General features: G+C 46.1%; 1 protein-coding gene across 1 annotated transcript in view; it reads left to right on the top strand.

The window, feature by feature from the left end:
• Positions 1-4,134: 4,134 nt before the first annotated feature.
• Positions 4,135-13,768, top strand: part of LOC142436724 (uncharacterized) — a 125,909-nt gene continuing 116,275 nt past the window's right edge. The window contains exons 1-2 of the mRNA XM_075540207.1: positions 4,135-4,200; positions 10,868-12,432. Of these exons, the coding sequence (XP_075396322.1) occupies positions 4,135-4,200; positions 10,868-12,432 (1,631 nt within the window). The remainder of the gene's footprint in view (positions 4,201-10,867; positions 12,433-13,768) is intronic.

Genomic DNA, 13,768 nt, shown 5'->3' with positions numbered 1-13,768 from the left:
GGAGTTCTTCCTGCCTCGCTTGCAAAAGGCCATACCCTAATGAGGCATCCTCAGGCTGTGACCTGAGGGATAGGTTGGACTCCACCTCTGCACCTTCACACAGACATAGTGGACTGACATCTAAGCACAACTCCTTTGCCTAGTATCCCGGTAGGAATTTAGTGTAGTTGACAATGTGATTTAAATTTTTAGCATTATTTTGCATGTTCGTCATGAACTATTTTCTAGCAGAAAGTCTGCTTCTGACACAGACATTAAAATGTCCTTGACCAGGAAGCTGACTATGCAAGAACAGGGTTTAATATTACAATATTAAAAATAAGACACCGTGTGCCAAAATCAGCTTTTAAAAAAATCACACCTAGGCATATGACTTCCATGTTAGCTGTATTTTAATACTACACTAATTCACCATATTTTTGTCAATTTATCCACAATGATCATCTGATAGCTAGATTTAATATTCTACTTAGTATAGTTATATTTATATATCAAATAAGGGGCTGTGATGATTTTTTTCTATTAATGTAAAGAGATGGGATAAATTACTGTAAGAAAGATTAACATTTACAGATTAGAGTACGTGGAGGCACTAAAGCAGGATGTGTTTCACCTTTATGTGCGTTTACACTCAGTATGTCTTTTATGCAGATACTGACTGTGGTTTGAAAGTGGTGAGGCGCCGTTCAAATCGTGTAAATTTGATCTGTCAAACCATCTTGGGTCAAAGGGGAATATTTTTAATGCATCCACAAGTTAAGATTTGTAAAGCACATAAACTGCTTGTTCTGCAGTATGAAAATAAGCTATCGTCAACTCTTTCAACTACTTAGTTCTCAATCCAGGATGGATAATGCTGTGCTTTCTATAATCATTATTTTATAAAATTATAATTATTCTGCGGAGGGTCACACTACACTATTCTCTATTTATTCACTTCACGTAACAAACACCCAGGTAGCACTTCTGTACGCTAGTAAGAGTAGAGCTCAGAGCTGTCTGGTTCTGCCCTACACTCCTAGTTCAGTGTCTCACCAACTTCATAACTTATATAAAGAGTTTCAGCTATGCACTCAGACTTGTTACAGTTGCTTACCTTTCTGAGAACAGGATAGCATTATGGTTACCTGTAGAAGTTACAGAACAACATGACCTGATTTGGAATCTGAGCATTGCCACAGCTGTTGATTGAAAAGGGCTCTCACAAAGGTATGTTGCAGTTCTAACCCTTGCTAGGTATGACGGTAGCTTTTTAGCACATAGGATTCTTGCAGAAGCCCTCGGTTGGCATGAGGTCATCCTGGAGCAGCGTGGGTTCTAATCCTGTGTGGCTGGTGTTCTCGTAAAAGAGGAGCAGCACGGACTTAGGGCAGCCATGTGAGGATGCATCTGACAACCCGTGAATTTTTCAATTTTAAAAATGTTAAATTTTTTAAAAATTTTGAAAACTCATGAAACAATATTTATTGTAAATTAGGTGCGTGTTTAATTTTCAGATCACTAACTTTGTATTCAACAATTTAAACTACTAATCAAAGTCCCAATAGTTCACCCTTCATCCACTCGATTTCTCTTCTCCCTCTTGTGGACCGCCTTATTCCATTTCACCTAATGAAACACCTGTTAACAGCCTAGCCCATTGCTTTGTCTTTCCTCCATGGCCTCCCAAATTCCAAAGCCTGTTCCCTTTAGCATGGAAGTCCTCATCTTGGTTTCCCCCCTCGTTATAAGAGTGGTCTCATATCACACTTCTCCGTTTGTGACGGCTAATTTCATGCATCATCATATTCTCTAGTTCCATATGCCAGGACATGATTTGTGGTTTGGTGTTGGTAGTTTTAGTGATGCATACTATTCTATTGTGTGTTTGTGTCAGTTTCTTTATCCGTTCTTCTACACTTAGGTTTTTTCCATCTTCTTGTTCCAGCTTACAGTGTTGCATTGAACATGGATGTGCTTATGTCTGCTCCTGGTACGGCTCTTACTTCTTTATGATTTACACCCAGCAGCGAGATTACCAGGTCCTATGGAATTTTTATTCTCAGCTTGATTTCTTACCGATGACTTTATGGCTCTGGGTTTTACTTTTAGGTCTTTGATCCATCTTAAGTATGTTTCTGTTCATGGGGTGACAGGTCTTGTTTCATTCTTCTACAAAATGGAAATCTAATTTATCTAATGCCATTTGATGGTTTTAGGACCTTTTTTGAAGATAAATTTTCTTTAGGTGGAAGGATTTATTTCTGGCATCTCGATTTGGTTCAACTAGTCTATGTACCAGTGTCATTGTGCCAGTACCAGGACGTTTTCGATAATGTGGCTGTACAATGGGTTGTGAGGTCCAGAAGGGCGAAGCCTCCTCCTTTGCTTTTCTTAAGTATTATTTATTTTTATACCTCCTGGGTATCTTTCCTTACCACATGAAGTTAGTAGTGTCTTCTTCATGTCGTTAAAGAACGCATGTGGAGTCCGGATCTGAATTGCAATTGTATTCATAAATATTCTTTAAGTGGTTCTCTTTCGGCTTCTTGTAGAAGCATAGTTTCGCTGTACACGTCCTAGGTTTTTCTGGTGAGGCTTATCCTTTATTCCTAAGTACGTCTCATTGTTTGTGTGGATATTGTAACTAGTATTGTTTACTTGATTCCTTTTTCTCATATTCTTCCCGTATTGCTCTCATTAGCACACAGGGATCAGATTATGTGTATGTTAATCTTGTATCCTGCCACGTTGCTGAGTCTCCTCAGATTGTTTCTAACAATTTTCTGAATGTTTGGGGGATTTTCTATGTATAAAATCATATAATCTTCAAGTAGTGAGACTTTGACTTCTTCCTTGCCAATCCACATTCTTTGATTTCCTTTGACTGTCCAATAGCTCTGGCTAATCATTCCAGCACAAGGTTGAATAATAAGAGTGATGAGTCTCTGTCCGATTCCCACTCACTAGGCGGGGATCTTTGCCGCTTTCCTACATTGACGAAGAGAGTGGCCTTTGGTTTATAATCTATGGCCTTAATTGTGTTGAGAAATTTCCCATCTAATTCCCATTTTGTTGATTGTTTTCATCAGGAATAAGGGGTGGATGTTGTCAAATGCCTTTTCTGCATCAAACGATATGACCATATGGTTCTTAACAAAAGATCTTAAGAGTAGCAGTTCGCAACCTGTGGGTCGTGACCTTTTTGGGGATCAAAGGGCCCTTTCAAAGGGGTTGCCTGGTTCGTAACAGTATCAACATTACAACCATGAAGTAGCAACAGAAATAATTATGTGGTTGGGAGGGGGTCACATGTGAGGGACTGTATTAAAAGGTCGCAGCCTTAGGAAGGTTGAGAACCACTGTCTTAGAGACTTGGAGTGGGGGGGAAGGGCTATGGCCTGGTCTACACATTGAATTAGACTTCTAGCTTCTAAAATTATGGGATAACATTTCTGTACTAATATGTTAACCACAGTTTATGATGTGATCTGAGCCTTAGAAACCTAAGACAGTCACCAACTAATTAAATTAGTTTAGGCACATTAATTTCTTTCAGTCTCATTTTTTTCAAATAGGGATCATGGTAGCAATGATCCTGTTGGGGTCATTTTCACGATAAATGAGATATTCTAAAGTCGCTCAACAACCATAGGGCACGTGGCAAGTTCTCGGTGTTGTTAGTTGCGGAGCTGGTTCTGACACACAGGGACTGCATGTACAGCAATGCCGCACCACCTCACAGCATTGCTCTGTTTCACATTAGTGCTGCGGCTGGGGCGCCGCTTTATCTGAGGTTCTTCCCATTGTCTTGCTGCCTCTCTAGTTTACACTGAAGTTCGAAGTTACCATTGATCGGGTCTCTCCTGATACCATGTCCAATGTGCGTCAGGTGACATTTCACCATGCTTGCCTCTAGGGAGCCTTCTGGCTGCACTTCTTCCAGGACCGGTGTGCTTCTTCTTATAGGCCACAGTATGATCTTCACCAAGACCGCAATCAAAGGTAACAATTTTCCTTCGGTTTTCTTTATTCATTGACCACAAGGGACTGAAAATACCATGGCTGTGGTCAGGCTCCCCTTAGTCATCAAAGAGGAACCCGCCTTTTGAACACCTTTCATAGGTCTTTTGCAACAGCTATTCCCAGTTCGGTATGTCGTTTGGCTCCCTGCCTGCTGCTTCCGTGGACATTGACGGTGCACTCAGTGAAAATGAGATCGTTGGCACTCCCATACTGCTCTCTTTATCATGGTGTTGCTTATGCTGCGAGGGCCTGTGTTTTCTTGATGCCGAAGGGAAATCCACATTGAAGGCTGCGTTCTTTGTTAGTCATCAGTACGTGCTTTCAATCTTCTTTACTTTTAACCAGCTAGGGTACATGATCTGCACATAGCAGGCTGTTAACGTGCCTTCCTGTAATCCTGAGTTCAGTTTCTCAGGTTACTGGCTGAGCACACAGATGGAGTAAGGATGATGAAAGCATACAGCCCTTCCAGTAACTTAGTCCTGATTTTAAACGATGCGCTATCCTCTTGTTCTGGTACAGCCTCTTTGTCTGCACACAGGCTCAATAGGAGCAATATGAAGTCTTTTGGAATTTCCATTCTTCGCAAAGTTATCCATAATTTGTTATGATCCACACAGTTGAATGCCTTTGTGTAATCAATAAAACACAGGTTGACTTCTTATTTGTATTTTCTGCTTTTCTGTAAGCTCCATCTGCCATCAGCCATAATATCCATCATTCTCCACCTTTCTCTAAATCTAGCTTGAATCTCTGGCAGTTGTCTGTCAATGTACTGCTATGCCCACTTAAGGATATTTCCAGTGAAAGCTTACTTGTACTAATATATTGGTGGATAGTTGCCAGAGTGAGCCGAATTACCTTTCTTGGGAACTGGCACAGATGTGAGTCTTTCCCAGTCAGTGGAGCAGGTGTCTCTCTTTCCCATTTCTTGCTGTAGGTGAATGTGTGCTTACAGTATTATCTGTTTGACAAAACAGCTCAATTGCTATCTGTTAACTGCACAATTCCCAGAGCCTTGTTTTCGCTGATGCCTTCAGTGTAACTTGGACTTCTTTTTTCAGTACTGTCAGTTCTTGATCAGCTGTTCTCTCCTGGCGTGAACTGAACATTGGTTGATCAGTTTTTTTGGCTCTCGATTCCTTCCTTATTATTTTGTTACTTTGTTTTGTTGAATTTTTGTCCATTCAATCTTTCAACATTGCAGTTGGAGGCCTGAAATGTTCTTTCAGCTTGAGAAAGTCCTCGATAAACCTTTACCATTACCTAATTCTTACATAATTAATTCTTGTCATAGTTATGTATTTGAACAACTTAAGTTCATGACAAAAATATGTTGGTATCTTATAGTTTTCCTTTCTTCAGCTAGTAGACTAGTTAGTTCAGACTAGTTCAACATAATGTATCCCTAGAAAATGACCCAATTTCTGTTCTGTGTGTAAAATCTGGTGCCTATTATGCTTGCAAGCTTTATAAATATATAAGATTTCCACAGTACATACTTTGCCTTTTTATAGAGTTTGCCTCCTGAGCTTATAAAACAAAGAACCCAGAGCAAACACTGAAGTTTTAAGTTGTCATTGATCCAGTGTCAGAGTGGAACTGAGCTCCACAGTGCTTCATCAATGTTTTTTTGGGGGGATGGTGGTGGTGGAGGGGGTAGTATACATTAACAGGCCTTTCTTCTGCTATGCCTCTGGAGGATTCGCTGTCAGTGATTTGGTTAGCAGCTGTATCTGTAACTGCACTACCCGGGGACTATAGCCAACTGTGTGTGTTACTGAGTTGATTCCAACTCATAGTGATCCTGTAAGCCAGAGCAGAACTGCCCGATAGGGCTTGCTAGGCCGGATGCATTACTGGAGCAGATTCCTAGGTCTTTTCTTCTGTGGTGTTACTGGATGGGTTTGAACCAAAGAGCTTGCTGTTAGCAGTGAAGCATTTAATTGTTGTGCCACCAGGCCTCCTTGATTAGGACCCCCCAACACCCCACCTTGGTGGAAACATAACTTTCCAGAGATCCCAGTTATCTCTTCTGTGCGTATAGTTTTCAATGCTTGATTGGGAAAAACCCTGGATATTTGGTCAGATTTTTCCTTACATTTCCCATCTATTTTCTGCTTAGACTTAACCTTGTTTTGATGTAAGAATAATCAGAAGACTTTCAATAATTCTATAGCAATGCTAGTGGGGGTGGGGTAATGACAGCTTGAAAGTTATTTGAAAAGTTCAAACCTACCTTCTGCTCCACAAAAGACATGGCAATCAGATTTGCTTCCCCAGAGATTATAGCTTAGGGACCCCGACCACGTGTTCTACTTGGCTCCATGGAGTTGCTTTGACTTGACTTGAGATTGATTCAATGGCCTACAACAAGTAAACATATTAATGCATTAAGGGATTAAGGGACAATTCCATAGTTTCACCAATGTTTATGTGAGGAACAAAAGACAATGACATTTAGATGTAATTTCTATTCACATAGATCTTTAAAAACAAACAGAAGTCAGACAACTCCCAGTTAAATCAAAGGCCTTATCTATAGTGACAAACTACTCACATCATGGACATTTCCATGTTTCCATATTAGGGCTAATTTTAACCAATTCTCTTTCCATCCTCAAGATGGTGAGGAACGTTCTACCCACCAGGGTCGTTCTTGTGGAAATCCCTCACCACTGCTGACAGGTGCAGTGGCGCCACATGTGAAATCAACAAGTTGTGCAATATGAAAAGATTAATAAACCAGACAATAATATGAATTTTTCCAAAATAAAAATTTCATCGCAATTTCACGAAAGGCAGTTCATTTTGATCATTTACAGGGACAAGGTGAAGTATAAATTTAATTAAAAACAACTTCTCTTTGGACTCATGAATATTAAATATTCAGACTGTTTCCATTTTTACAAGTCAACTAGGGCCACAAAATTGACTTCACGGAAAAATCATAATATTATTCAAACAAATTTGTGTTTTCATTTTTCTGTTGTCACATGGCGGTAACCAGCTTCTCCATATTCATGTCAGCATGGTCCCCAATTGCGTGTGGTCTGCAGGACCTCAGCCCTCACAGCACACGCATCGACCCTGTTTGACTGCCAGTGTGGGGAAGGTTTGATCCTTCCTCTCTGCTCCACTGCTCCATTACATAGATGGCTTAAAGAACAGAGATTGTCTTGAAGTTAGTTGTGGAGGTTAGGAGTTCAAATCCAGGGTATTGGAAGAACCATGCTCCCTCAGCTCTAGAGCAAGATCTTTCCTTTCCTCTTCCAGTTTCCGCAGGCTCTGGGCGCTTCTCAGTGACTGGGCTTTGAAATGCATCTTTACATGGCGGCCCTCTTCCTCGAGTGACTTTATCCTCTCGCCTGCTCTCCTCTTTTAGAAACCGTCTCTCAGATGGAATCAGAGTCCTCTCTCATTCCTAAGTGACAAACCTCATTTCCAAACAGGGTCACATTTCGATACAAGGATGAGGGTTTCCACCTTTTAATTCAATCCATATCATATTTGCTATTAAACATTTTATAGTGTCTCTTTACCCATTAAAAAGGTAAAAATTAAAAATTTCTCAATGGAGATAATTGAGAAATCTATTGAAAGCAGAGAGGGTAATATATCAGTTTCTAAGTCTTTCATAAAAGTTAAGAACTAGTAGCGTTTGCCTAGTCCCACTTCTCCACAGTCAGTCACCCCCAAAACTGAGCTCATTCAGTCACTGGACTTAGGTTGTGTAAGCAGCTGGGACTGACTCGGGCTCTATCTAGCTCTTTCTCCTGAGCAACAGCTGCTTCTGGATGAGAAGCAGTAATCGCACTTGAAGGGGCCGAGAATCCAAGGGCACTTAAATTGCACCTCACCATACAAACCAGTTTCCAAAGGAGAGCAAAAAGAGCTCAGGTGTAAACAATTAAAGCATAAAGTCTCTGCTCTGAAGCCAGCACATTCACGAAAGGCAGTTCATTTTGATCATTTACAGGGACAAGGTGAAGTATAAATTTAATTAAAAATAACTTCTCTTTGGACTCATGAATATTAAATATTCAGACTGTTTCCATTTTTACAAGTCAACTAGGGCCACAAAATTGACTTCACTGGAAAAATCATAATATTATTCAAACAAATAAATGTGTTTCTGAGAAAAAACATCATGTACTTGGAAAGCTCGATATTTCCCTAGGGAAATGCATGGCTCCAGAACTGGCCCAGTCAAAAGTGTCTTTATCCCAGTGACTCACAACACAGAAGGCCCATAACACCAATATTCCTTGGTAGAAATATCAGGGTATTATTTCTTGATATTTTTGTTGGACATACAATCTAACAGAAACACAGGATAGAAATAGCAGGTTCTAAGAAGATATTACTATTTTTCCAAAGACCCTGCTTCTGAGGGTGAGGGTGCTAAAACACTTTCAGAAAACACAACACCATAAAATCAAACAAAACCTCACTAGGATGCTTTTATAACATTGATATGAAAGGCAGAAATATCCATACACTTGACCTTGATAGTCAATTTATTGAGTGAGGCTACATTTGGGGAATCAGTGCATTAAGAGGTCATGTCCAGTCTACTTGAATTTCAAAAAAATCATTTATTAATTCAGTCACATTTAGTAAAGCCTTTACTAATTGGTACATATATATTCTTTATCTCAAAATATCTGAGAGTTTCCTTGTTGTAGCACTGAAAAGAACATGAACATATTGAAAAGGCATAAAGAACGGAAATGTGCCCCATCTTTTCATGACGACTAGCACTTCAGAGCAATACTGAGTGTGTAAACTTCTTCATTAGGTGGCGGCTGTCAGACCCCAGCGAATGGTTCCAGACCTTTCTGATCATCAACGTGTGATGAATCCATGGACTTCAGATCAATAACCTGAATTGGCAGATTAAAACCTGAGGTCAGGTGATCTGAGAAGGGTCCCACCATTCCGTTCCCCTGCTGTGTGATGCTATGAAAGCAAAATAGGTAACGCTGCGCCTTGCTTCTTCCAATGCATTTAGCCAGATACATATGGGCAGCAAGAGCACAGCGATGTAAAAACAGAGCAGAAAAAAGTAACTTGAACAGAATGTGGCATTTTCCCTTGGTTTTGCTAACGGCCCACATACAACATGCTTTTAAAAAGCCACCCTAGAACATTTTCTCTTCATCATTTTCAAGCAGCTTAAATGGACATTTAGAATGTATAGCACTGGGCATGTATTCCATCTGGGAAAAATGGAAAAGAGATTTAGCACGATGGGTTGCATTTCTATAATTGTTGTTAGGACAAAGTTGATGTGTACTTGATCTCTTGTCTTTTGGTCATATTTTAAGGTCATCGTACCTTTTCAGCTCTGTAGTAGCACTACATGTTGCTTTTTGTAAGGAAAATAATTTTGAACATAATCAGTACACTTTATATTTAATTATAAATATCGATTCATTTTAAATGCCTTGAGGATTTGAAGACTTGAAAGACACATATAAGAGGAATTCTCTCATTCTCTTTATATTGTGAAAACTATTTTTATGGACTCTAAAGCCAGTAACACTTCGCTTTATTAAACACCAGTCCCCTGCCTCCTGGATGTTAATTTTATTGGGGCTGTCCTCTGAATATTCTTCCAATTCGAGCTATTCCTGCACAGCCCATGCACACTCATAGAAACTCTGCACCACCGTTCAGAACTTCCCCGTGCAGACATGTGTCCACAGCCAGCCAACGCCGCTCCGTGCCTTGATAAATATTGGCCTATTATAACCATTCTTAACAAAGTTTATTTCCAAACACATTTTTGTAACAATCTTCAAGATAACACCGAAAAACTGCACAAGAGTCATCTTGACTGGGTGAAGCGGGGAAAAAATGCCGACCAATTATAGCATTGCTTTGTTTACTCCTCCAGCAAGTCTGAAGTATTGGGGCTCTGAACCCTGTTGTTCTGTCTCAAGTATATGGTCCTGGATGTTATGTTTAGGTATTATGTTTTTATCATTTCTCAACTCTAAAGATACGGGAGGGAAATTCTCTCTCTAGCTTGTACAGCCAGAGGACTCCAATGCTTCCTTGCTAACCACAATTTAGTACTGCACACCTGCACACATCATACTGTATAATATATGTCGACAGTCTATGGAGAATTTATCTCAATTTACATACAGCTCTCCAAATCCTCTGGTGAGCCTGATGTGAAATCTGAGACAGGCCAAATCTCCCCAACAGGATCTTCTTTTCCTCCAGGGGGTTCACCGCCAAAGGCAATACAGATCCTTGGACAGCGCGGTGGGGCTCGAGATTCCGGGAGAGGAGTGGCTGCGGGGCTTGTTTCGCTGAAGATTTACAATGTAGTTCTTGCAGGCGGCTCAGCAACCCCCTCTGTGGCGGTGGGTGTCTGCTGTGACAGAGCGGGGAAAAGCTCTCTAATCTCCCGTGCCTGCCTCTGCCTTTCAGCCGCTCCCCTCTCCTGCCTTCCCTGCCGCCGAGCGCTCTCGCCTCCTTTGCCTTTCTAGGGGAGGGGGGGATGTACGGGTGGGGTGGGGGGGGTAATAGGTGTTCAGTCCCTGAAGGCAGCTAGAGTAGCTTTGGCAATATAGACCCGAGCCTGTGTGCGCGCACACACACACACACACACACACACGCGCGCGCGCGCGCACACACACACACACACTCACTCACTCCAGCTCTCCCCACGGGGATACCAAGCCAGCCCGAAGCTCCAGCTACCTGCAGGGGGTGGCCCGGCCGGGCGCTCAGCGCTTACTTGCCATCTGCGGAGGGCAGAGCCACATCCAAACCAGGGAGGGCGGTTGGCTGTCCGGTTGGCAAGCTGGAGACGTTGGCCGCCACCGCGGCTTAAAGTGTCCAGGGTGGCGAAGAAGGAGTCTCCAGGGCAGATTCCCGGAAGGGCTCCGAAGCTCCCGGACTTCCTCCGGCGCCGGCGCTCCAGTCGGTCCCTCCTGGCCATCCTCTCGGGCCCTTCTGCGGGGTGCTGGTCTGGGGCGCCCCGGGGCCGCCGCCGCCGCCGCCAGCGCAGCCCACCCGGAGGAGCACTGAACGCCCCGGCGACACCGGAGTGGGGGGCGAAAGCGGGAGCCCTAACTTCCCCCCGCGGGACCCTCGCTCGGCGTCCGCCTCGCAGTGGCGCGCAGCCCGGGGCCGGCGGACGGGCTCCCGCGGAGAGCGCGGCGCAGGGGAGGGCCCGGCGGGAGCGGCGGGCGCGCAGGGGGCGCCCGGACCCCGCCCAGGAAGTAGCGCGCCGGCGGCCGGCGGCGGCGCCTTCCAAGTTGGGCGCGTCCGCGAGCCCGCCCCGGGCGGCCCGGCCCGGGGGGAGGCGGGGCTCCCGGGGGCAGTCGGGGCGGCCCGCGCCCCGGGCCGGCGCCCGTCCTGCGAGAGCGCGGGCCGGAGGCTCCCGGCTGCCAGGCGGCGTCGCGCCGCGGGCCCGCGTGCGCTGCCGGATGCCCGCGCCGGAGGGGGCTCGGGGCGCCCGCCCGCGGGAGGTGCTGGGGAGGGCGGGGGAGGAGGCGGCGTGATGGCCCTGGACGGCGAGCGGGGGGAGCAGGAGGAGGAGAAGGAAAAGAAGAAGAAGAAAAAGAAGAGGAGGAAGAAGAAGAGGGCAGAGGAGGGGGCCGCGGAGAGCCGCTCACCCTCGCAGGCCACCATGGGGGAGGCCGCCGCCGCCGCGCCCCGGCCGGGCGGCAGGGGGCCCTCGGACCCGTGGGCGGACTCGGTGGGCGTGCGACCCCGCACCACGGAGCGCCACATCACGGTGCACAAACGGCTCGTGCTGGCCTTCGCCGTGTCCCTCGTGGCGCTGCTCGCCGTCACCATGCTCGCCGTGCTGCTCAGCTTGCGGTTCGACGAGTGCGGCGCGCCCGGCGCCGACGGCGGCCCCGCGGGCTCCCCCGCGCGTGACCGCAACGCCAGCCTCCCGGGAGCCGCCCCGCGCAACCACCCCGCGGGCGAGGGCTCGGCGCCGTCCGAAGCGGCCGGCCAGGCGACGCCGGCGACCCCGTCCGCCCGGCCACCATCGGAGGAGGAGCGCGAGCCGCGGCGCCCCTGGACCCAGTTGCGCTTGTCGGGCCACCTCAAGCCGCTGCACTACAATCTGATGCTCACCGCCTTCATGGAGAACTTCACCTTCGCCGGCGAGGTGAACGTGGAGATAGCGTGCCGGAACGCCACCCGCTACGTCGTGCTGCACGCCTCCCGGGTGGCCGTCGAGAAGGTGCAGGTGGCCGAGGACCGCGTGGCTGGGGCCGTGCCCGTGGCCGGCTTTTTCCTCTACCCACAGACCCAGGTCTTGGTGGTGGTGCTGAACCGGACCTTGGACGCCCAGAGGAATTACAACCTGAAGATCGTCTACAATGCCCTCATTGAAAACGAGCTCCTGGGCTTCTTCCGCAGCTCCTACGTGCTCCACGGGGAGAGAAGGTAGGGAGGGGCGGGGCCCCGCGGCGCGGGACCCTCAGGACCCTCTGGGCTGCCTGCCACCCACCCCCCAGACTCGGTCCCATTCCCTCTGGGAAGCAAGGGGTGGCGGCGTAAAGTCACCAGCCCAAACCCTCTACTCCCCAAAGCCCGTCCCCAAAGCCCGTCCGCTCCGCAAACTCACTCACTCACTCAGTGCCAAACAGGGAATTCCGCCCCCCTTGCATAGTTGGGACCTTCTCCTGGGGTAAGCTTGCTGGGCCTTAGAATAGATTCCCACTCCCAGTGCTGCTGCTTTTCTAAGGGGAATGTGTAATTTGAGCGATGCCAGATTGACAGTAAAAGGCTAACAAGTTATCCTCTAAAGAAAATGACTGAGCGCTTAAGGCCAACATAGCAGAGCCTCTCCGTTAAGGTATTGGCAAATTCTTCTTACCAGGTCCACCCTGTCTGACTCTTCGTCCCCTGGCAAACGCTTGGCAGAAGATGGGCTTTGGCTGCGTAAAGTTTTCTAAAAGTAGAACGTCAAGTTCACAGCCCTGCCTAGTACAGCTCAAGGCCGGAGAGGCTGGAGGGGTGGTTGGCATGGTACACGCTGCCAAGAGTGCCCCGCCGCCGGGAGCTGCAGTTTGAGGATCAAGGCATGGTCATTCCAGTGGCTTTTCCTAGAGTTATTGCCCCTGGAGATGTCTCTAGTGGTGAAGGGGGAGAAAACACGGCTAGTTAGTCTTCAAACCCGAGTGCCTTTGATGCCTTTTAGATTGGTCAGTATTCTACTTATTAGTGCCTTAAAAAACTTTCCTTCACTTGTTTAGAGTTTGTGCTTAAGAATCCAACAGAACAGGTGCGAATTGCACCAGTTCCTCCAAAACTTTATGGTTTGGTGAAGTTGTTTAATTTAGCTAAGCCAATATTTCTGAACCTGATGACCTCTATCTAAGTTCTATCAACCCCACAGCAGCCCTGTAGGGTAGGAGCTGATATCCCGAGTTTGACAGATGGGAAAAGGGGAGCATCGGGAAGTCAGGTATCTTGACTGTGATTACATGATGAACCGACAAAGCAGGGATTTGAGTTCAGGCAGCAAGGCTTGGTAGAGCCCATATATATCCCCTGACTTGGGAATAATAACAATAATAAATCCATAATGATACCATACTCACAGTATTGCATCAGGTGCCCATGACTCATTCACTTCCAGAGACTCAAGTCTGACTCACAGAGACCCTGCAGGACAGAGTAGACAGAGTAGAACTGCTCCTGTGAGTTCATGAGTTCATGAGACTGTAACTGTGTACCAGAGTAGAAAGCCCTGTCTGTCTGTCTCCTCAGAGCACTG

Source organism: Tenrec ecaudatus, unplaced genomic scaffold (genome assembly GCF_050624435.1).
Source record: "Tenrec ecaudatus isolate mTenEca1 unplaced genomic scaffold, mTenEca1.hap1 Scaffold_55, whole genome shotgun sequence".
NCBI classification, from domain to species: Eukaryota; Metazoa; Chordata; class Mammalia; order Afrosoricida; family Tenrecidae; genus Tenrec; species Tenrec ecaudatus.
Note: the sequence above shows the minus strand (reverse complement) of the source record. Positions and strands in the feature narration are given on the sequence as shown.